This window comes from Galleria mellonella, unplaced genomic scaffold, assembly GCF_026898425.1.
Source record: "Galleria mellonella isolate WM207_F2 unplaced genomic scaffold, CSIRO_AGI_GalMel_v1 utg213, whole genome shotgun sequence".
Lineage (NCBI taxonomy): Eukaryota > Metazoa > Arthropoda > Insecta > Lepidoptera > Pyralidae > Galleria > Galleria mellonella.
The window spans coordinates 3,137,062-3,163,136 of record NW_026442039.1 but is presented as its reverse complement, the minus strand read 5'-3'; the positions used below and the strand labels follow the sequence as shown (position 1 = coordinate 3,163,136).

Genomic DNA, 26,075 nt, shown 5'->3' with positions numbered 1-26,075 from the left:
AAATCCAAAACGCATTAAAATATTTTCAAAGATATCCCAGCGAATTGTAAAAAGTCGTAACCATTCATTAGTCACAATAATCGTTTAAATTCATCGGAGCGATAAATCTTCCCATTAATGGAAGACATTTGTTGCTCAGTAGCCTTTATTACTTGGAATAATTACCTACTACATCTACTTCTAATTAGATACCATTACATTTTGATTAGTTTAGTAAATAAAAAAGTCTGCATAACAATGCGATTATAACTCAGCGGAATAACTTTTGACATAAATGAATTGAGATCAAGTCGCAATCGAATACAATAGTTTTAAAATAGAGTATGTATTGACTTATATTTGACGCACATTCGATGTGACCTCGGTTTAAACCCAATTCAATTACAAAACGTCAAAAGTTAATCAGTTTTTATAAATATTACTGTTATATTCCAGATAAATAATGCCATATGGTCCCGACATAGAAAAGGCCACCCCTTCCTTTTCTATGCGTCATAAGAGGTGACTAAGAGAACTTAACAGTCGATAGGGATGAGCAACCTGCCGAAATTTTAATAACTTAACTAAGCGGCTAAGTATGATTTAAAAGCTGGCTTAAAGCGAGCTATTTGGCTATCAGCTATTGTACGAAAGATTCGTTATAATAGACCCAATAGCGTGATGCTTAACGTTAGCTATTAAGTTGAACAACTGCCCAGGCGCACCACATCAAGTTCAATGTTCAACGCAGCAACATATGTTAGATAATGAAATTGTATTTTTTTTATTTCTTTATTTTTTTATTCAACAAACTACTTTGTTGTCAATATTATGTTAGGTATATAGGTAGTGGTGCCACCTATGAAATGAGTTAAGAAGCTTTAGCTATATCAACCATAAATCTAACGGATCATCTCAAAGTTTAAATTCATAGACCATAGATGTCGCTAACTCTTGTTGATAAAAAGAACCGCGGCAGCTTTTTTTAATGGATGATAATGGAATGGTAACCTCACCTCCGCTATCGGTATACGCTGGCGGGGCACCACTGAGGGATGATAGGTGACGATGAAAGCAAGTCAGTTAGCCCATCGTAATCACTTGTGCCCCGCCAGCGTATATCGATAGCGCAGGCGTGGTGGCAGTACCATTCCATTTATCATCCCGCGGTTAAAAATAAAACAATATATATTTCGCATATTAAAACATCACCAAAACCTAACTGCAGTCCGCCAAGCGTATATAACTAGGTAATTAATATAATTATATCCATCGCTAATGATCAAGGAATGATTTTTTTCCTTTTTTTCTTTTTAGATTTTATTCCTAAAAAAACATCATTTTCAATCTATGAAAAAAAAAAAATTCAACAAAAATGATCATCAAAATCGAAAATAAAGATCTCTCGTATAATATAATCACAATGAATCGATGTTATAATAATATATGAAATTTTATTTTTTATATATTACAAATTTAATAAAACGGAAAAATCTATAATAAAGATTTTGAATTACATTTTGCCAAGCAGTTCTAAAAATAGATAGATACGGAACCCATCGTATTCAACACGAATACATAAGTAATTATGGTAATTTTCATTATGTGCAATAATGTCTACAAATTAAATGATAATTAAGTGCGCAAATAGATAAAGGAAACATTCTGTGCATTACTGCCAATGTATAAATCGAGATTTTATTGAAATTAGAATCCTGTACATACTAAAATGGTTAACCGTCTTAGATACATATGAATTTATGTATTAAACACAAATATGTAATAACGCATTTAATGAAGATAAAAAACGCATAACTTTTTAATTGTTTAGTCTTAGAGTTTATTTAACAAAATGATATTACAGGGCATGTAAAATAATTTTGCTAATGCACAAAAAAGAGGTTCTCAACTATATTTTTTTAATGGATGAGAATGGAATGGTAACCCCGCTTGCGCTATCGAAATACGCTGGCGGAGCACCAGTGAGTGATGATGGATGAAGATGAAAATAGATCAGTTAGCCCATCGTGAAAAATTTGTTAAGAATTTATTAACGATAGTTTCCAGTTTCGTGTGAAGACTGACTGAGTGGAAAAATGGGGTTTTTCGTTAACAATATCTTAAATTATATTAAAGAAAATATTATTTCTCCTACAAGTTTTGTGAAAAACAGGTCAGTCATTTTTTTTTTTTTTTACGCACAGTGAAGACTGACTGAATGACTACCGTTCACCCACAACACCTACGGCATTGCAGGTGTGCTGCCGGCCTTTTAAAAAGGAATATGCTCTTTTCTTGAAGGTTATGTTGTCGTATCGGTTCGTACTGCTGCTGGAACCAATATTGTGCGTGGGAGAAAGTGCTTAAAAACGCACGGTGGAGGACCCCACTTGTCAGATTATATTTTACCGGGTTGTACGATGGTGAAAATCTATTATCTCCTACAAAAGTTTCAGAGCACTGATGAAAAACAGAGATCAACATCTCTACGTTCAACTTTTTCGTCAACAATTCAATATAATGTAATATAATGTACATTTATTACTTAGTATATGAGGAGAAACTGTATTGTAAAATAATGTTGAAAAATAAAAACGATACAAAATTCTTACGAATATATTTGAAAGAACAAGACAAACAGTACATAACGATTTTTTTTTTATTTATATCTGAGTATAGACACTTAATATATAGCCCAACAAAAGACCACATTATCATCAGCGAAAACAAAGTGTTTCGATTTTAAGGGTGCTATAGGATATTGCAATGCACCTAGGGAATGGCAACGTATGCGGAATACAACAGATTTTTCCCTCCGTGGTGTTGTTCATGTCTGTAGGCACCGAGAACTGCTTTCTAACAAGTAAATCCATATTAATACTTATTTTATTAATATAATGAATGCAAAAATTTTAAGAATGGATAGATGTTTGTTACTCTTTCACGTAAAAGTTGCTGGAGAGTTTTGAATGAAATTTGATACACAGGTAGGTTATATCCTAACTTAGCACATAGATTACTTTATGTACTTATCGGAATCGCCAGTTATTGAAAATAAGTTATTGAAATATTCAACAAATTGTTAAAACGTTTATGTATTTAAAAGAATGATAATATAAAATTTTTCTGCGCGCACAACCTCGCATACGTCCTGTTAATCATTATTTATTTTTCTACAAATTTCAAAATTTGAGGTTTGTTACACGGGTATACGCTATATCCTGATTCATGCGGAAGAGGCCGCGAGATATAGCTATACTTAAAATTAATATTATGATTAAATTAATCTTTAAAATTTCGAACGTTATTATCATAAATCTCAGAATAGTCCACTGATTATAGCGGGTAATAACTATAGTTGGTCAGATGGTCGAGATTTGCTTGACCATTTGTTGTGTAAAGATAACCTTTATAGGTTATCTACGACTAAATGAGACAACATTAGTACTCCTTTAGATACTAATTAGAAGAATTAATATTAATAGATTCATGTTCTTGTATTTTTTTCCACTAATCGGCTAAAATCGTAAGAGAAATATAATATTCTTTAATCTATTTATTCTAATTTGATACCTATATGTAAGCATCCTATTAATATTATAATTGTGAAAGTTTGTAACGATTTAACGGATTTGAATGAAATTTGGTACACGAGTAGATTATATTTTAATTTCATCTATATCTTTAACAAGTGAATTTTGATCCCAAAAGAAACAGCAATTTCACACGTGACATCAATAATATATATTAAAATATAGGTGATATGGATACCGATCCGATGTCGACATCTTTCTTTCTTTCTTTCATATTTACATATATATTGCATTGCTTTGGACATTGATGGCGGAAAAAAGATCACTGTCCATTTCAACATCGCCCATATCGAACGGATATCTATTTTCGATTATGTTAAATAGTCGCAAACCATTAATGAACGCCAATCATAACGCACCAGAGATAATTGATGATTCTGTCCTTATACCTTTCACAGTTTGTTAAAATATTTTATTAATTTGTACAACTATTTTACACTTTTATTTTCCGTTTAATGTAATAAATAATAATAATATATTGCATTACATCAAATTAATATATATACATCAAAGTACGTATAATTTTTATCTATTTTTATTTACCCAGGTTAAATCCCTTCAAATACTAGGTGTATTTATTCATCATCATCATCATCATCATATCATCCGTTCATCATCAAAACGCAAACGCACATCATTAAATTAATTTTTGGTTATTATTATCACCCAATATTATCTTTTATAGGGTTTTATACCACTAATGTATATTTCGCTAAAACATATGCACTTCACAACCTACACTAGAGATACCATTGATGCTTCTGTTCTTATACACTAATTAATATCACAGTTTGTTAAAATATTTTATTAATTTGTACAACTATTTTACAAGCTTTTATTTTCCGTTTAATGTAATAAATAATAATAATATATTGTATGACTAAGGAAAGGAAATATAATGTAGAATATATATATAAATTTCTTATATTGTTAAAAACTTGCACGCCGACATAGAGGCAGAATGTACACGGGAAATATAAACTTCTATCATCTAAAATTACCTGCATTCTAGCAAAATAAATTCATTTCATTTCATTTCATTGGATAACAAAATTTTAATATATTCGTTATTGGGCCATTATATTGTAACTAAAATATATAGATTTGCTATATAGATTGCTACTATTATTACCCACCTCTAGTAACTAGTCTTATATATAAAATTCTCGTGTCGCGGTGTTTGTTACAAAACTGCTTAAAAACGGCTTTACCGATTTTTATTAAATTTTGTGTGCATATCGGGTAGGTCTGAGAATCGGCCAACATCTATTTTCATACCCCTCAATGATAAGGGTGACCTACCCCTAAATATTTTTTTTTATTTTTTTAACAAATTTTTATATTTTTATTTTATTATGATTTAGCATTGAAAAATACATACAAATTCAAATTTTCACGCTTTCACGATCAATCCCTATTTTTAATCGCGATTTTTATATGTCGCAATAGGGTTGCAAGACGACAATCGAATATAATAATTGTAGTACGATAAATTTTCATGTATAGTTCTAAACATAATGTGTATGGTAAAACAACGTTTGCCGAGTCAGCTAGTAATTTTAATAAAATACTAGTAAACTAATAAAATAATATATCTTCAATACGTATAAGTTTATATTAAAAATAGATGTTGATAAAACATTTATTATGTTTATATAATATTCTTATATCTCCCTAATTAATCATGTAACATCTCAAAGGCTACTTACATCCAATCTAATTAATAATAAATCAAAGTGAGGATAGCAAGTGATAACGTTTTCTAATTTTATTAAATACTAGACGTTTCTCGCGGTTTCGTCCACGCCACTTGTATTCTATCCTATAACTGTATCTTATGTTTTTTTTATGCGTCTTAGAATGGCAAACAAGCTGACGGCCCGCCTGATGGAAAACGGTAACTGTCGCCTATAGGGGACAAAAGATTGTTGGTAATGGGGATTAGCAATCCTATTACTAGCAAAGTACCCTATCAGGTCAACCTCCTCGCGGTTCATTAGTAAATTTGTCACGATGGGCTAACTGACCTGCTTCATCGTCACCTATCATCACTCACTGGTGCCCCGTCAGCGGGGCGCAGGCGGGGTTACCGTTCCATTATCATCCATTAAAAAAAAACTGGCGCCTATAGACATAAGCAATACCATGGACATAACAGAGTATAATGTTTTGCTCATAATACTCCCATGCGTTGCCATTCCTGAGGATTCAGGTGTTATTTCTCTGTACGCAGTAAATTCACTGACATATCCCACCCTTCAAACCAAAACACAGCCATGCAAACACAACTGCTTCACGGTAGAAACACAAATGGAACAGAGGTGCCCAAGCAAACGACTTTTGTATAAAGTCACCCTCTGTCTCCTAACTCAAAGAATAATACATGCATGTATATTACACTTAAGAAGTACAAAGGATGATCTTATCACTAAAGCTATCTCTTCCATATAACATTTGGGTAGAAAAGAAAAAAAAAGATGGTAGCTTATTGGCGCAAGAAGTGTATCTAATAAAAAAAAACGCTCATGTTATTTTTTTTTTTTTATACCATAGAAGTGGCAAACAAGCATACGGCCCACCTGATGGTAAGCGGTTATCGTAGCAGTAGTATCGTAGCTTATAAACGCCTGCAATACCAGGGATATTATGCGCGCGTTGCCGACCCTGTAGAAACCTCTTTAAGCCCCTTTTGAAGAACCCCATGCTGTGGTCTCTTGGCAGAACCTCGGCAGGGAGCTCATTCCATAACCTGAGTGTTCGTGGGAGAAAACATCCCATGTTAATAAAACATGCAAATAGTCATATGAATGTCTAACCTGACCTAACATTCATCTAAATATTTATAATAAATATGATGATACAGTCGTTAACTGTCCACTGGTGAACATAGGCCTCCCCCTTGAGGGATTTTGCCGGTAGTTGCCACGCTTGACAACTTGGCTTGTTTTGAGAGGGACGCTGCATTGGATACACTCTCTAAACAACTTATATTTCCTTATAATTATATTAATTAATATGTTTCATTGGTTATTATGATTGGTAAATAATTTATTAACATATTTATTTATTATCTATAAAATTATCTAAGACGATGACTGTTTTTTTACAATTAATCAATATTGTCGTTTATGTGCTATAAATATATATATTAATACGTGAAGCAAAAACTTTATACCCCTTTTTACGAAAATTGCGCATACGGTAAAGTATGATTTATTAAGAGCACAGAATGCTAATTTTTTTTTAAATTAAACCTCAAAAATACATTAAATGAATAACAAAACATTACACACACTATTTATTTGACACACACACACACACACATATTGTACTCTTTTGTTTATTGTTAAAGTTTGTGGTCAAATTGAAAAAAAAAAATAGATTAATATTGTTTTTAATATTATTCGTCTATAGTCTTATATAATAATAAATAATAGTCTACAGTATAGTCTTTGACAATAGAAAAATAGTAATTTAAATGTTTTCTTTTTTATTTAATAACTAACTTTACCAGAGGGAGACTTTGTACAAAAGTCGATTGCTTGAGTACCTCTGTCCCATTCGTGTTTCAACCGTGAAGCAATTGTGTTTGCATGGCTGTGTTTCGGTTTGAAGGGTGGGATATGGCGTGAATGTACTGGGTACAGAGGAATAACACCTGAGTCCTCAGGAATGGTCACGCATGGGGGGTATCATGGGCGAAACAGTATACTCTGTTATGTCCATGGTACTGCTCATGTCTATAGGCGACGGTTACGACTTTCGATCAGGTGAGACGTCAGCTTGTTAGGCATTCTAAGTTGTATTTAATAAAAAAAATAAAAAAAATCTAAACCAATTTCGATAAAATTTCTATTGAACCTATATTAAGAAAACAATAATCCAATCGATTCACAACTAACAGTGTTATGATGTAGCAAACATAAAATTCGCGTGGTTTCGGCATTGAATAGGCCATCCCTTCCTTTTCCGTTGATGTCGTAAGAGGCGTCTGAGGAAAGGAGGAAAAACATCTTCTTAGTGGGTTTTGCTCATCTGCTTAGAGGGTTTTGTCGGTAATTGCCACGCTTGGCAGGCGGGTTGGCAACCGCAGTTAGGCTTTTAGAGATGTTTTAAGAGGGACCCTGCTGCCCATTCCTCGCCCTCCCTTAGTCGAATCTTACGACAGCCACGGAAAAGGCCACACGACGACATTAAAATGTTTTTATAAAAAAATATATACAGTATTTTTTATAGTATAATGTTAAAAACATTGATAATAAGCGTAGATACCAAAATGGATGATTGTAAAAATAAATACCAATTAATAAATGATACGTTACGAACCGCGATAACGATTTGTAATGGTATGTATTTAATTACAGAGCATACAATTATACTAATGATAAACATAACATTACGATGAGTACCAATAACAGACGGTAAACGAGATACTTATAACGGTAATTACGTTGTTTAATTGTGAAAATAATGAATTGCTACCGGTTTATATTAAAATTTGTAGTACTTTTGTGTGTTTTTATCTCCGCTCTGGGACTTGGAAGTGAAAAAAATGTTAAGAAGAATCACGCTTCAGGACCAATCGCTGAAGAAATAACTGAAACGGCGGAATATATAAAGTGGACAGCACAGATGTCTAGCACTACAAATGAAGATACACCTAAAATCGAAGAGGAACGTTTTCGGCCGTTACGTAAAAACGAAAAAGCGCCATATTACCGTAATTACTTATTTCCGAAATATTCTGTTTACGTAATACCAATGGATACAGTTATAAATAAATACGAAGAAACGTCAGTGAAATCAAATGAACGAATATAATTCCGAACTTTAAAGTGATATAAGTTAAAATATACACACAGTACTTATTACAGATAAAGAAAAATGCATAAATCGTCAAATGACATATACTTTGTTTCCTTTGTATCATAGATTAAGGATAATACCTGCTACAATATGTGTAATCTAGTTCCTAAGTCTAGTTCCATGAGTTAATGTGTGGAAATTTTTGGCAAGCAAAACAGACCCATATGATTTCGAACAAAAAACTTTTTGTATGAATTCTATGTAACCAATTCGATGAATTTGAATATTTTACATAATAAAGTGGCTAAATCTTTTATGATATCTATCCATATGAATATTGTAGACAAAGACATGTTTTTAATAGTCAATATTTTTTTTTTATTTTATTGCTTTAATACCTCTATGTGGTTGCATAGATTTATTTCCCACTTTCGTCAATATAAGTATAGTGATAACTCTTAAATAATGTACGATAACGATTACGTACTTTGTAGGGAAATACTCAATTCTTATTTCGCTTTGATGTGTACTTTAAATTGCAAAATTTATGCATAATTGTAAAATTCGACACAATGAATTTAGTAAATACTTACGTTATTGTTAAACATTTTAATTTTATTATAATATAAATATGTAAGTATTTACTTATAAGCTACATTTATGTTAGATTTTATTTATATCTATGGGCTCATTTTTATTCAAAACTTATTAAAAAAATCCTAATTACTTCTTGTTAAGTATAAATATTATTTCTTGTTACTGCTTTTCCTACCTAACACGTTACCAGGAAGTCACGTTACCAGAGTCAGAGTAATAGTGAACACGTTTGACAGTGATTGTCGTCGCCTCATATTCAGCGTCGACGAATAGGGGAATCCCCAGTCTTATTTAAAAATAAAGAAAATAAAGAAATAATAATATCTAAATAATATTTTAAATGTGTGTGTTGTTGTATATGTTTTATTACCTATCGATTTTCATCGCAGTATAAGACCTTTTATTTATTGAAGAAAGCTTAATAAAAAAATATACAACAGGAAAAGACATCGGTCTTCAAGTTCTATCAATAGACAAACGCACTACAATAGAATATCAATAATAAAAAAAGAATTAATATTTTACTATTGGGTTATTTACTCTAACATTATTGGTCCAAACAATTAAATAAAACAACTACAGAATATTCATTTTAACTTTTTTATTAATTCAGAATTAACTCTGTATTAACATAACTGTCACAGCTAAACGGCTTGAAACGTTTCAAGATACGCAATACGATATATACACTTTTCAGTGCTAGTCATTATGCACTTTATTATATCGCTATACCAGTTCTCACATCGTTCCTCACTGCATTGTCTATTTCACGGTCTCCACTCCAGACCATGTATAGGAGAAGAAATTGGTTGAACAATCCATGTATTATTAGTAATGCCGACTACTAGTCCCATTGCTAACAATATACCCTATCAGGTCGACTTCCTCGTGGTCCTCCTGGAAACCGTCGTCCTGAATTCTAGGTGTATTAATCACCTATGTATTATGACCTGCCCATACATTTTCACCTATTATCCCTTACTGGTACCCCGCCAGCGTATACCGTTAGCGCAGGCGAAGTTACCATTCCGTTATTATCCATTATAAAAAAGGCCAATCCATTGCTACCTCAGCTTCTGTCCTGTTTCAGATTATATAATTAAATTGTTTAAAAAAAACTACTTCAGTTGTAGCCAAAGAGTTTAGTTATAAAACAAAAAAAAAACCAGTTACTTTGTTTTAAAAACTAAACTCTTGAAGTAATTTTGATATCTGTAACCATATCCTTTTAAATTAAAAAATAAATTTCCAAATCGGTTTACAACTGCTAGAAACTCTTTCTTTTCGAAGTCAATTGATTGAATTAATTAATAGTTAATAAATATTTAATAGGCGTAAATGGTAATAATTACATATTTATATTTTTGAGGTGTTTTGTATCAATCAAAAATAGAAGACAACCAAAAAGAGTAAAGTGTAAAGCAATGAGATTTCTTTGGTAGGCCATTTTGTGACGATTAAATCACGCTTTGACTACTTAATTAAATAGGTACTAACTTTTTGCCTGCTACTTCGTACGCGTGGAATTCAAAAATAGAAAAACCAATTACACTACCCTACTATTGTAATTTGTAACAAATTTTTATGGTTCCAGTAAATAAATGTTCTTATTGTTATAATTAAATAGTCAGTATCTCAAAATAAAACATATACCAGATTTTAAGGTAGACTATTAGTAATACAATTGTGAAAATTGCATCCAATTGTTTTGTATCAATTAAAATAGAAGATAACCAAAAGAAAGCGTAATGGATACAGGCCATTATGTGAAGATTAAATCGCGCCAATTACAAACCTTTTTGCCTGTTAACGTAAATTTCTAAAATAAAAAAAATCCAATTAAAATAAAAACATACACCAGATTTTTGGTAATACAATTGTGAAAATGAACCCATTGGGATGAACATACAGATAAACAAACAAACCTTTTATTAAATAAATAGTGTGTAATGTTTTGTTATTGATTTAATGTATTTTTAGGTCAAATTAAAGATGTGGAAACAAATATATAGATAAACAGAGAAACCTTTCAAAAAGTTTTGGGCATAGACTAATAGTCTTATTAAGTGTAAACAATTCCCCTAATTATATTTTCTTAAATCGTCATATCAGCTCTTAGCTGTCCACTGCTGAACATAACCGTTCCCCATAAAGGTTGTTTTGCCAGTAGTTGCCACGCTTGGCAGGCGGGTTGGCAACCGCAGTTAGGCTTTAGAGATTTTTTAAGAGGGATGCTGTTGCCCATCCCTCGCCCTCCCTTAGTCGCCTCTTACGACACTCATAGGAAAGGAAGGGGTGACTTATTCTACGCCAGGACCACACGGCGGTTTTCTTAAATATCTAATTACAATTATATTAGTAAGAGAGGTACCATTCGAAGCAAAACAAAACTGAATTTAGTGACGCACATAACTCGTTATCGGCCAATGTGGCGCTTAATATATTTTGCCTTTCCAGCGGCGATATTATTACATAAACGATAGCGACTTCAATAGAAAAAATAGAAGCAGATAAAAGTTCTCTTATAAATAAGGACAACCTTTGCACTTGGAGGAAATCACACTGGATAACATATGATTGCATATCTAATTTATTATATATTAGTATTTAAATTTTATTTTTACCATTGCAGTTGTTTATAAAGTTGGAATCTATTATCAAATTCTCGGAAAACTAATTGAAATAATTAAATAAACAACAAAACAACTTCAGTTTGCTTACTTAATATTTAAGAAAAAAAATAAGATAAACAGTTCAGTATCGAAACGTTATGTTGTTTCTTTATTATTGATTACATTATCATTTATAAGCTTTATGGTTGTACCTACAAAGTCTTGGCCTTAATATGCTTTCAGGGGCCTATTATAAAGAAAGGTGGTGGACAGGATTGTTGAAGAATAGATATTTTGCAAATCTATCGATGTCACGCTGTGCCAGATCACGGACTGCCAATATGCGAATAAATGGTCCATATGTAAGTTTCTTACATACGTAGATCCCACTGCTAAATGACTATTACGTATTTATAAAACCCTCTCCCCGAAAATCTCTCCGAAAAGCGCAAAAATAACAACTGCAGCTGCTCAATTTGATAAGTACCTACGAAAAATAGCTAAAACTGTCAATTCGTAATCTTTTTTTACACAGGGGCAAATTAGCATGTGGCTTACATTATAGTAAGTAACTACCGCCGCCCATGATCATCCACAACACAAGAGGCATTGCAGGTGTGCTGCCAGCCATTTAAAAAGGAATATGATCCAACTGATCCGATTTTGGTCATGTTTTCAATAATAATATGAATAGGCCTTTGACTGTCTTTATTTCTTTTTTTTATATTCAACCCATTTTTTTAGTTCTGTATTTTATTTCAGCCATAAAATTCACCACATTTTGTAATATTTGAAGAATTATTGTGATTAATATTTAGGAAAAAGGAAGGTACCGAGGCATGGCATGGCTAGATACAGATAGCTTGGTAAAAAACTTTCACTCTAGTGTCGTTATTCAGGGATAAAACGGATGTGTACGGGGAAATCTATGCTCGCGTTTCCTCTCATGAAAAACAAAATGTTTCATGTAAGAAGTATGGTGGGTTTCCTCCCCTCCCCTCGCCCTCACACACCTGCCGATGAAATCCATCCTTCAAAGCCATTGTATTGTATTGTGAATTATCATTGAAATGAATCTTACATATACATTATAATAAGTAATGACTTTTTTAAATATTATGATATATGTATGATTTATGAAACATTAAACAATTTACTAATTACAAATTGTTATAGATATAATATTAAAAAAAATCAAAAACGCCTTTTTATTATTAGAATATGATTTCATACTTCAGTAATATTTCTAAAATTTTTGGTTTTTAAATATGATTATGTATTGCCTACATCAGAAATATCGGGGGGAAAGATTGTTAGTAATGAGGTTTGACAGTCTCATTGCTAGCGATACAGCATACATATCAGTTCGACCTTCACGCGGTTCCTCCTGGAAACTATAGTGGTTAATTCTTGTTCAATTAGTCGCTATGCGCCAACTGACCTGCCTGCCTGCCTCACTGGTACTCCGCCAGCGTATACCGATAACGCAGGTAGGGTTACCTTTCCATCTTCACACATTAAAAAAAAAATCAGAAATATCTGATATTTGAACACATATTCCTAATATTGATAATTATTATCTTTATTTGAATATACAACAAAAAGTAAAGTTTCACTTTATTTGTATATATATATCTATTTTACATTTTGTTAGTTATAATTCTGATACGTATTACTGAGATTCTTAAACTGAATTGGAACATTCAGAATATTTTCGTATTAAATCTAAAAGTCCGTCGAAATATACAGTGGTCGATGGCTTCGGACATTTAACAAGGACTTCGTGGAAGCATTTCTGGAACCGCTGAAGCTCCTCACAACTCGTCTGCAAAGTAAATTCAGAAAATGAAATAGCTGGAAATGATTGACAGGTAAAAATATAGGTATATTATAATGATTGCCGTGTAGTGCCAGCTACTAGTTTTGAATAGACCTAGTCGTATCTCTTATTGCCGAATCAATTTTCGTATGAATTCCATTATCATTGAGGAATGTGGAGGAATTATTCTGAATTCATTTGACTTTAGTTCTATTAAAATAATTTTAAAGGGTTAGGCTTTGTCATATTTTTAAGAGGGACGCGCTGCCCATCATCGGCCCATTAAGTTCCTCGTTGGGGGGAAAGGAATTGTTAGTAATAGAGACTTAGAATCCCATTGCTAGCAATATACCCAACTAGGTCGACCTCCTCGCGGTTCCTCCTGGAAACTATCATGGTTAATTCCTAATGAATTCATCATGATGGGCCAACTGGCCTGTTTTCATTCTCATCTATCACCCTTCACTGGTGCTCCGCCAGCGTATCACGTTATCGCAGGCGGAGTTACCATACCATTTTCACTCATCAAAAAAAAAAAAGTTCCTTTCGTCTTCTCTCACAACACCCACGGGAAAGAAAGGGCTGGCCCATTCTATGCCGAGACCACACGGCACGGTATACGGCTATCACTATCATATCATAGTATATCACTTATTATTTAAGCTGAATTATAGCGGAAATAAATAATTTTAATCAAACAACCAGTAAAAGACAGTATTGCTATAAATAAATGAGAAGCGACTAACTTTTAGCTCTTCACTGCTGTTTTCGGCGCTGCTGCTGTCCAAGCTTATAGCTATTGCTCTTGCACACCCGCCGATAGGGATAGAATTCTCGTTTAAACAGTTCAAACCACCGTCAGCCACGAACTCTGTAATATTAAAATGGGAATCTGTTATATTGAGCTTGTCACAGAATTTATAAATTAAATCAGTAACAAATCGAAAAATTCAATTAATCAATAGATTTTTTATTTACCTACAGTACCTGGAAAAAATCATGGCTAATTCTTTATGAATTCGTTGCAATGGACCAACTGATCGGACTTCATCCTTACCTATCATCCATCACCATTACCCTGCAAATATGGTTTATAATATATAATAGCGTAGGCGAAGCATCCAAAAACTTTTCATTCATGAAAATGTTATCTGTTTATGTAATAGTGTAGGTATTTTTGTAATCACACTAAAGTATTTCAATTCTGGATATATATAGGTATATATACTTCTAAAAACACACACACCCACACACGTATACGTGCACGCACGCACGCACGCTCACTCACACGCTCGCACGCAATAGATACACGTGTGTGTGTGTGTGTATATTTCTAGTCGTACAAGTTTGTTATGCAATTCTAAATGTTGCATTTTGATAGATAAAAATATAAATATCTCTAAGGTTTAACCATAATCTGTGCAAGTCTAAAATATATTTTATTGCGGTTATAAGGAAATTGTATTAAATATTATAAATATAACAAACATTTACCGGTAAATCTCTGGCTGTCGTTGCCGCACATGTATTCAAATATACCATCGAACTCTTTCATGGCGGTGCCGATCTCATTACGATATTCGCTTTTCATACATGGTGCTGTGCCGTTCATGAAATTATACAAACAGCTTCGTATTTGTGGAATATTTACACATGTTCTGAAATAAAAAATCAATGTTTTTTTATACCTCAAAATTGGCAAACAAGCATATAGCCGGTCTGATAGTAAACGGTTACTGTACAACCACGGTCACAACATTAGGGGTGTCACGTACATGTTGCCAATCCTGACGAAACTAATTTTTTTTGAAGAACCTTATACTGTAGCCTCTAGAGATTACGTCGGCAGGGAGCTCATTCCACAGCCTGAGCAATCACCAAAGAAAATTCCTTTAAAACTGCACTGTACGTAACATTTTAGGTTCAAAATATACAAGGATTTTTAAATAATATAAACCTAAGTATAATAATATCAATATATGCTTAAAGTTTCACGTGTTGTTATATATTTTGTAATAATGATCACGACTGTAAACATATACCTACTAGAGGGAGAATTTATACAAAAGTCATTTGCTTGGGCACCTCCGTCCCATTCGTGTTTCTGTCGTGAAGCAGTTGTGTTTGTATGGCTGTGTTTTGATTTTAAAAGTAGGATAATGCAGGGAATTTACAGGGTACAGCGGCATAATATCTTACTCTTCAAGAATGGCAACGCATAGAGGGTATCGTGGGCGAAACAGTACTCTATTATGTTCATATCTATATGCGACGGTTACCGCTTTCCATCCGATGGGATGAAAATAATGATGGGGTAAATAAGGATACGATATCTACATCTACATTAATATTATAAAGAAGAAAGATTTGTATTGGTAACCGTCGCCTATAGACTTGAGCAGTACCATGGACATAACAGAGTATACAGTTTCGCCCTTGATACCCCCCATGCGTTGCCATTCCTGAGGACTCAGATGTTATTCCTCTGTACCCAGTAAATTCACGCCATATCCCACCCTTCAAACCGAAACACAACCATGCAAACACAACTGCTTCACGGTTGAAACACGAATAGGACAGAGGTACCCAAGCAATCTACTTTTGTACAAAGTCTCCCTCTGGTATTTCACTATTAGAAAGCTCCATTCACCCTGAGTTACAAAGGCTATATTTATTGCTAGAAAAGATTAGGGATCCATCAGTAACGTAACTCAAAGTATAAAAAATGCTATAAAATATCTTTCGTCACGTGCGCGGCGGAAATTATTGGTGATAGAACAAAAGTATGTTCTACAATATTAAAGAAAGTATCAATAACTACAAAAAACTTCGCAATACTATATGTATACTATATATATACTATACTATATGTCCAACTATTATCGTTATGTCACAATAACCACTCTTTACATTTTAAAAGTTGAAAGAAATACCGACCAAAATTATACCATGTTATTAATACTTCTGTTTAAATCCTTATCCAAATAAATGATATTGTTTTCAAAACTATTTCAATTTACGTAGATTACTTTTGAATCTTTCAAATCGTAGGTATATTCTATACGAAAGATGTAAAATTAAATTATATTAATTAATAAATTTTATATATATATATATATATATATATATATATATATATATATATATATATATATATATATATATATATATATATATATATATATATATATATATTTATTGTATATTTTATCAAATCCATCGAGCCATTGTCATTACACGTAGTCCCCAATATCACATATACATTCATACACACTCAGCATTTTATATTTAGTAGTTGCGTAACAGTAATAGAATCAATTAAATTTAAAAATTATAGACATACAAGAGATTTTTTTTTAATCAAATTGAATTAAATTACTTACTTCTTGTACGCATTGACAATATCATTTTCAGACGAAGCTTGCTCTAAAGCTAGCATTATATTTACATCGACGCTATTCAGCATGCAATCCACGAAGGTCATAGAAGCTTCCTGTTCATTGCAAATAAAAAAAAAAATATAAAATAAAATAAAATTGTTGCCCCTTTATCTTATTTTTATGTAATTAAGTTTATGTAGTTATATTCATTTTGTTTATGACTATATTGTTAATCTTTATAATATGTATGATTCTTTAAAAAAATAAAGAGTTTTTATTTATTCATTAATTCAATCCATATTTCGCCGAACATTTAAAAATCCAACGTAATATAGGATGAGTCTACCACCACTGGGATAAGTTTATTTATTATCAATGTTTCTATCACAGGAGTTTTAGTTGGAAAAACGCACAATGTTTTTGGTGTCAACCAGTTTCGAACGAGCCAACACCATTTTTGTTATTAAGTTTTAAATTAGCAAACTTATCAGTTAAAAAACACAACAGTGTTTCTAAAATTAAAAGTTAACGCTCTTCTGAACTGAACTTCTTTACTGAAGAATAAGTGTTAACGAGTTAAAGTATAGTAGTAACACTGTTAACAAAGAGTGTTCATGTTGAGGTTTTATTTAATGTTACTTTTAAAAATAGAACTTATTTATTTTCTTTTTATGTCAATGAATATTTTGTTTATTAGAGAACGTCATTTTTAAATATCACTATTATTGTTTTTTTTTTTTTTTTACAACACAGGGGGCAAACGAGCATGCGGCTCACCTGATGGTAAGTGATTACCGCCGCCCATGATCACCCACAACACCAGCGGCATTGCAGGTGTGCTGCCGGCCTTTTAAAAAGGAATATACTCTTTTCTTGAAGGTTATGTTGTCGTATCGGTTCGGAAATACTGCTGCTGGAAGTTGATTCCAAAGAATGGTTGTGCGTGGAAGAAAGTGCCTTGAAAAACGCACGGTGGAAGACCGCCACTCGTCCAGATGATTGGGATGAAACTTTAGTTTGTGGCGGGTTGTACGGTGGTGAAAATCAGCAGCAGGTATCAATCCGAACAATTCCTCAGAACACTCCCCATGATAAATTCGGTAGAAGATGCACAGAGACGCAACATCTCTGCGCAGTTTCAATGGGTCAAGTCGGACAGTAAGGCGTTGACTATCGATAATTCGAGCCGCCCGACTTTGAATGCGGTCTAACGGAAGGAGTTGGTACTGTGGCACTCCTGCCCACAGGTGAGAACAGTATTCCATATGCGGCCTGACTTGGGCTTTATATAATTTCAGGCGGTGTTCTGGCATGAAATATCGTCTCACCCTATTGAGCACTCCTAACTTTTTGGAAGCTATCTTAGCCTTCTCCTCCAGATGACCGCAAAACTGGACGTCGCAAGATATATCAACGCCCAGAATTCCTAGACTTGACTTTTTATCAAGGGAAGTGCCCTGAAAGTGAGGAGATACGACAAACGGCGTCTTTTTTGCGGTAAACGCGCAGACTTGTGTCTTTTTGGGGTATTAAGAAACAATATATCTTTATCCAGTATTTTCTATTTTATTGTTCTATCCAACGAACCCTTCACAGTTCATATTAAGCACAATGAATCCATAAGTGGAGGAGAGTATTGCCGACTCTTTAATTAGTAGTGAAATAATAAGTAAATTATAAATGTATTACTAAAAAGTTTACCTCTATTTCTCTAGTTTTCTCCTTTGCATTGTTTTTAGTACATTCTCTTTCTGCGTAGTTGTGAATACGTTGACGTACTTGTTCATGTACATCTTGTTCACATATTACACCTGTCAGAATATATACATAAGTAAAAGATTAACACTAAATAGTCATTACATATTAGGAACAATTCTAAGGTGTCAAATTTTTAACTTGTCTCTTAAATACCAATTTAATAGTATAGCCATAAGAACAACAGAATTTATTCTTATAGTTTATTGGAATTGTTAGGTTATAAAAGTGATAGTAAAATAGCAAGAATCTGTGACGCTAATAAAAAATATCTTTGATACCAAACGTATATTAGTATATTTAATTCATAAAAGTTAATTTTTTTTAATTCCCAAAGCATTCTCTATTCTTCGTTATTCTACGTAAATCTAACACACATGACATCGACGGCTTTACAGGAAATTCATGCCTATTGTATTGTACAGTGGCAAAGATATTATCATATCGTATAATAAAAAAATATATAATTATATTTCGAATGAAAACTCTTCCTTTTTGAACTTGGTTATTTTTTTTCCAGATTAGTGATACGAGTATATGGTAATTGAAATGAGTTCTAAATTATATTAGCTTCCAATAAATTACTATACAATACCTCTGAATTTAAACGTAATTTCTTTATTTATTGATTTATTCTTTATTGCACAATAAAACTTGTAATTGTATGATTTTTCACTCAGAATGCTATATAAAAAAAAAAAACTAAATTGTTTAACCAACCAGATACATAATTAATTTCTTTTTCTCATTTAAAAATTCCCTATTGTCGGGGGAATTAATCCATGCATTATTTACTATCTATTCATGCTTTTTTTTTATGTTCCAGCTAGTTTATTATTTCATAAAACTTCTTTTCTTATAGGTTTTGAGTGAACCTCTAGGGATTATTATACTTCATAAATGATAGATGCAATTCTTACAACTAAATTAATGTAAATAGAAAAATAATTATGTAAAAAAATTCACTAAACAAATTATATAGTAATTTCTTTCTTGTGTTATTTTTAATAAAATTCATTTATCAACAATAAGCATAAAAATGTTTAATGAATAATTAATATTATCATTTTACACATAAATCTAAAAAGTAAAAAAGATGCAATAGAACGTTTAGTGTATGTTGTTTCCGAATCAAATAAATAGAATTAATTACAAATACATAAATAAATACATAACTCACATAGAGTCTAAACTGGTTCGAGTAAACATGAAACATCTTTTCACGTATGTACTCGTATGTAAACTTTATGCATACTTACTGGTCACCATTATAACAAACAAGACTCCTTTGAAGAACATTGTGAATTTTATTAGCATGAACACAGCTACTTTCAATAGGTAAAGTAAATATACTGTAATATTGTTTTCAAATTAGATATTTTATAGTAATTAAGAATGGCGATAACACATCTACTTGTATATACTGTCTTGAACTATAAGGTCATATATTAAGATGTGTATTTGTGCAAATTCTAAAATAAACGAATATGAGTCCAAGTATCTGTTGGACTTTTACATTTTATTTTTTTACACAACCTTTCCTATAAACAGTGTGAGTGCAAATAGTATGATATTATGCATGTTAATTGTCATTATTGTAGTTTTTCAAAACGTGCCAAGAGTGAATCAGAATTTTCTACACTAAGGTCACCAATTATGATTTCCTCCTTCATCCTTTGTGAGTATAATTTACAGTGACTATTAACAAATTTTTTTTATACAACTTAGAATGGCAAACAAGCCGACGGTCCACCTGATGGAAAGTGGTAACCGTCGCCTATAGACATGAGCAGTACCATGGACATAACAGAGTATACTGTTTCGCCCATGATACCCCCCCCCCCCCCATGCGTTGCAATTCTTGAGGACTCAGATTTTATTCCTCCGTACCCAGTAAATTCACGCCAAATATTAAGTTTGTAACTGTAATTTTAGTGTAGGTGGTATATTATTTACCTATATGATTTTAGATTATATTGCCACTCATCGTGACCTCTATAGATCTCCATATATTCAAATCCTAAGTAGACAACGTAAATGAAAGATAATTATTTAAGAAAATTTGTTATAATGGGTCTTAACAAGAGCTAGAATTAGTTAGAATTTTAATTGCAGTTTACTTCATAATTGCGAATTTATATATAAATAAATATATTTATAATAATAAGTAACTAATTTATGAATTATTAGGGTTCAACTTCCGACGGTTTCGAAATTTTTCAAACATTTATTAATTATTGGGAAATTGTAATACACACATATATATATATATACATATATATATATATATATTACAATATTAATGTTAAAAATGTTTTAACTACTAACATATTAGAACGTCATTAGGTGTTAGGTTCGCTATATGTACACTTACTTATATTATATAACTAGCAACCCGTCCCGACTTCGCACGGGTGCAATGCTAATACTAAAACACATTAAGGTTCATTAAAAACCTCTAAAATTACTAGTGTTTCTCTAATATATTATACATGTATTATACATATAAACCTTCCTCTTGAATCACTCTATCCATTAAAAATCCGTTGAGTAGTTTTAAAGATCTAAGCATACAAAGGACAAATAGACGAAACACGACTTTGTTTTATACTATGTAGTAATTTTGGATTAAAGTTTAAATAAATAAATAAGTAATATTATATTTGAACTGTAAGAAAAACCGGATTGGCTAACGTATATGTAAACGCTCATAAACTCATGATTAAAAGTCCCGGATAGTACCGAAACTAGTCGAATATTTACTATTTACTCGATATAGTTAATCCGGGTTTTCATGCAGTTGAAATCATAATTTTTGTCTGACCATCTCTTTGTATTTTTTTTCCGGCATCACGCAATAATTACTGTACCAAATTAGATGCGAAGTTAAAGTCTGATATATATTTCTCTTAATAGACAATATTCCTTCTAGAAATGGTTTCATTTCATTGGTTTCTCTTGTTCCAAAATCATTAGAATAAAAATAAATTAATTCCACGCAACTGTAAGGTTTCCTTTAAAATAATATATCCAACTCTGTTGTCATTCAACTTAAAAAAAGAATAACCCTGTCTACATATAATTATAATAACAGAAAACGAGGCTCAGATAAACAATTAGGTATATAGTAACAAGGTTATCATTAATGACCTATAGGTATCGAATAACATACACAATACAAAATTGTCTTCTGTAGCATTTAATACAGTTATTATCCTCATAATAATGTTAACATTTGAAAACATCTGTATTTGGAAATCCCATATCCTTAACAGAGTGAACAACAAGGCTAAGGATAAAAAAAAATATGTACAATGGAGGCAAAGAACAAGACTTATAATGGCTGCCTTAACTGAACAGATAGATGGTAAGGCATATAATAATAAACTCTTTATAAACTATTTGCGAACAAAAGAGATATATACAAAGAGTATTTATACAGAATGTACATATACAAAAGACTTACAGATAACCTGGCATAAATAGTAAATGAATACAAAGAGAAAGGCCGAAGGCGCAAGTCAGATACAGTAAATACAAAAAAGTAACCTAATAAAATGCAAATTATTCTAAATGTCATTTATATAAAAATAAGACCAAATTACATAAACATATATAATATAAAATATAGTACATATACTGTACAAGACGGATCTGTCTTTGAACATACTGTTCAGAATGTTCAGTGAGAAATCTGAATCCAGGTAACGTCTTTTGCAGAACTGTGATTCGTTGGTAAGTATCCGTATAAGTCTACAAGAAACGGCTTATCCGGAGCCAAGGGACTATAAATATCTTATGCGAGATATCGCAATGGTAATAATGCATAGACTTTATAAAATGATAGTATAAATCAGGAGGATATACTAAAGATTCCAACGCGTCGATATGCGACAGTTTAGCTGGCCCCATACACGTATATAAGATAACAAGTTGAAAAGTTTTCCGATCCGATAAGTCTCGAATCCACATTACGTCAAATATACTCGTAGTATTCATTTCACTTGAATTGGGTATTTACTTAGATTTTAAGTATTTGACAGTTGTAATAATAAAATATATATTGAATACCGTAGTAACCGTAAACTTTTTATTGAGATTTTATTTTTCCAGGGGTACTCATGTATTACCTTGAGAACAATGGTATTTTGTTAATGGGTGATAATGGAATGGTGACCCCGCTTGCGCTAACGGTACACGCTGGCGGAGCACCAGTCAGGGATGATAGGTGAGATAGAAAAGGCAACTCAGTTAGCCTATCGTGATGAATACTCCTGGAATTCAGCACGATGGTTTCCAGGAGGTATAACGTAGAGGTCAACCTGACAGGATATATTGCTGGCAATGGAACTGATAGTCCACATTACTACTACTAACAATGCCTTCTCCCCCTACCCTCCCCACCCCACTATGGTATTTTTTAATGGGTAGGAATGTAATAGTAACCCCACCCGCGTATTGGTATGCGCTGGCGGGGCACCAGTGATAGATAATAGGTGAGGATGAAGGCAGGTCAGTTGGCCCACCGTGAAGAATTCAACAAGAATTAACCACGATGGCTTCCAGGGGAAACCTCGTGGAGGTCGACCTGATAGGGCATATTATATATGGTATTATACCTCCGTATCTTAATTTCTCTATCCATTAGTCCACGCGAAGATGGGATTATGTATAGTAATATGGAATGAGAAATCCAGTCCTCATTACACACCATATCAAGTGGACCTCCTGTCAGCAATTGTGACTAATTCTTAGTGAATTTTCTATAATAAACCAACTGATTTCATTCTTATCTTATTTCCTTCTTCCTTTTTGTTTATTACTATTAGTCATGTACAACCTTTCTTATGGTGGGACTCGTTTATTTACATTTTATTTATAACAAAGGGGGCAAACAAGCATGTGACTCACCTGATAGTGAGTGACTACCAACATCCATAGACATCCGCAAAACCAGAATAATTGCAGGTGTGTTTCCGACCTTTTAAAAAGGAACACACTCTTGTCTTGAACATTACGATGTCGTATCTATTTGAAAATACTGCCACTGAGTCTTGATTCCAGAGCATGGCTTTGCGTGGGGGAAAATCTTTAAAAACTGACGGTGGAAGATCGTTACTCATTCAGATAGTTAGGATGAAAATTTAGTTTATGGTGGGTTGTACGATAATGAAATTCAAAAATAGGTACAGTTCTGTCGAAACAGACTACTACCTGCTCAAATGCATATTTTAAAAAAGATACATTATGTGCTCTCAAACATGTTCTTGTGCATAATTGAAAACTGCGCTGGCACGGTTCAACCAGCTCCCCTTTAATACGCCTATAGAACTAATTGGCGTCGAAGAAATTAAAATACAATTTCGCTTCCATATTTTATTTTAAACTGTATCGTATTAATACAATGGCAATTTGTAGAACGCTTATATATATTTTTGCTGAATATTCATCATTACGACGTAATAAAATACATACGCAGTATTTAAACTTAGGTAGATATATACAATTCAAAATTGATACGTACCAATAACTATATAGCCTTGGACAGATATAAATAACTGTTATTTGTATGTATGTATTCAGTAGGTACAATACTACTCGATAAATCATTGTTATGAATTTTCTATGTCAGAAATAGTATGGGTGAAGTATGGCACCGGATTTTGAAAGAACTTTTTTTTTTAATTTCCTAATTATAGGTATAATAATGTTAAAAATTTATAAATATAAAAAATAATATGCTCACGGCTGTAATATCTGGTACGGTATTTAAAAGCAACGTACACAACACCCAACATGCCCATATTTCGCCGAGCATATTTGAATTCAATGTGGAAGAGACCTTAGATTGAACTACCTTGGAGTAAGCTTACTATCGTCTTTCCCGGATTAATTTCATTTGCAACACTGGATATCCGGCAATTCAAATAGACGCATCGAGCTTTTTCCAGTTTATTAGAATAAAATTTCAAACTAGTATATAATATTGAGTGAACAGATTTTTATGTATGTATGTATGTATGTACATATATAGTTTGACAGAAAATATCATTTTAGGATGGATAAGGCGCTTCACACACTAACTGCGCACCGCCGTAGCCCCCGCTGAGGTAAGAGGCGCGACTTGCTCTATGCGCGTCGTTTAATCTATGAAAAGTCTAAACGATTATCAAATAATGTCAATTTTTTAAACAGACAAGTACGCCTTTGTCCTATCTAGATAATATCTCAAAACATCAATATTTTTTAATATAACGGGTCACATTTATATTTGTATCTCTATGCCCTTGTCATAGGCATGCAAGACATTAAGTACTATTTAAGATATAGACATCAAGTAATATAATCAGTCCAATACGTGTTTGCGTATTTTATTGTACGTTTATAATAAAAATTTATAACAGTCAAATATTGAGGAGTACCTTTGTATTTCTCCCTCTATGTAAATAAGAAAATATCAATTACTCTTTTGTTCCAGTAACATAGTTCATCTTATCAAGTAATAAAAGTAATCTCACACACGCACGCTCTAAAAGAATAATAACAGTATAAACAATATGTTAACATCTATTATATGTAGACATTAAATGCATGACGGATACAAGTATGTAGTATTTGTTATTTATTTACATTGCACAGATACGGGCAATAATTGTGTGACACGGAATATTGAATAGGTACCTACTGTTTGTAGATCGTGTGGGCGTTTGTCACGCACGATGTCAACATGTGACTTAGTAAGACGCTTTTTCCGTTGTTGCAACAGTTGCAAGTTGCATGCAAATGGAAACAAATTTAATTAAATAAATTAATTAATTATTAAAAAATAAATTGCTCGTTAGGAGCGAGTTCCGTGTGAGTTACTGTTAACTTTCGAATTTTGAATTGCAATAGGTACTATATTACAATTAAATAAAGAACAATAATTCGTTAGTTAGTTTCCCATTTAAACCAAATAATTTGCCCCATACATGTTATCAGTAATTATAACCCTTTTAAGTTACATTTATTTTTTATTTTTAAAATAAAAACTAGATTTTGATTAAAATTTGTACAAATATAAAACTTCATATCATTGTAACAAATTATTCGCTTAGCTGAATATGAAATTAAGACATTTTCATGTTCATTTTATTACATTACAAAATAAACCACGAATCCAACAATAAAATCATATTACAATTTACAGCATCCCTTCACCCACACCTTTTCATAAAAGCAGACTACAGCATCGACATATCTGATTTATACCAGAACCAATCGTAAGAATAAAAAACTGGGTTAGAAGATACTGTAGATACCACAGATAACTAAATATATATTTAGAGATCCGTGCTTGATATGCAAAAAATTTGGAAAAATGACCGCTGCCACTTTTCTAAATCTTTTGTTGATATGGCATATCGGCTTACTTGTTATCGTCTCATAATTCTTTAACTACATACCTACATTCCAATACGATTATTATAAAACCGTTTGCCTTTGATAAACACTGCTAAACACCAATTGTTAAACATAACAGTAAATACAATAT

At 32.3% G+C, this 26,075-nt stretch overlaps 1 protein-coding gene across 1 annotated transcript; it reads right to left on the bottom strand.

Moving 5' to 3' along the window:
- Positions 1-13,192: 13,192 nt before the first annotated feature.
- Positions 13,193-20,068, bottom strand: LOC113511560 (27 kDa hemolymph protein-like). The gene is made up of 6 exons (XM_026895188.3): positions 19,801-20,068; positions 18,488-18,597; positions 16,790-16,899; positions 14,901-15,064; positions 14,153-14,277; positions 13,193-13,412 (listed from the first exon to the last, which is right to left on the bottom strand). Exons 1-6 carry the CDS (start codon positions 19,856-19,858, stop codon positions 13,272-13,274), a joined length of 708 nt encoding a protein of 235 aa, XP_026750989.2. The 5' UTR covers positions 19,859-20,068; the 3' UTR covers positions 13,193-13,271.
- Between the last annotated feature and the right edge of the window lie 6,007 nt (positions 20,069-26,075).

Excerpts from the sequence above, each read along its gene's own strand:
- LOC113511560 (XM_026895188.3), bottom strand. The coding sequence starts at position 19,858 with ATGCTAATAAAATTCACAATGTTCTTCAAAGGAGTCTTGTTTGTTATA. Across the intron at positions 18,598-19,800 it reads GTTTGTTATAATGGTGACCA|GTGTAATATGTGAACAAGAT; the intron begins GTAAGTATGCAT and ends ATATTCTGACAG. Across the intron at positions 13,413-14,152 it reads ACAGCAGTGAAGAGCTAAAA|ACGAGTTGTGAGGAGCTTCA; the intron begins GTTAGTCGCTTC and ends TTTACTTTGCAG.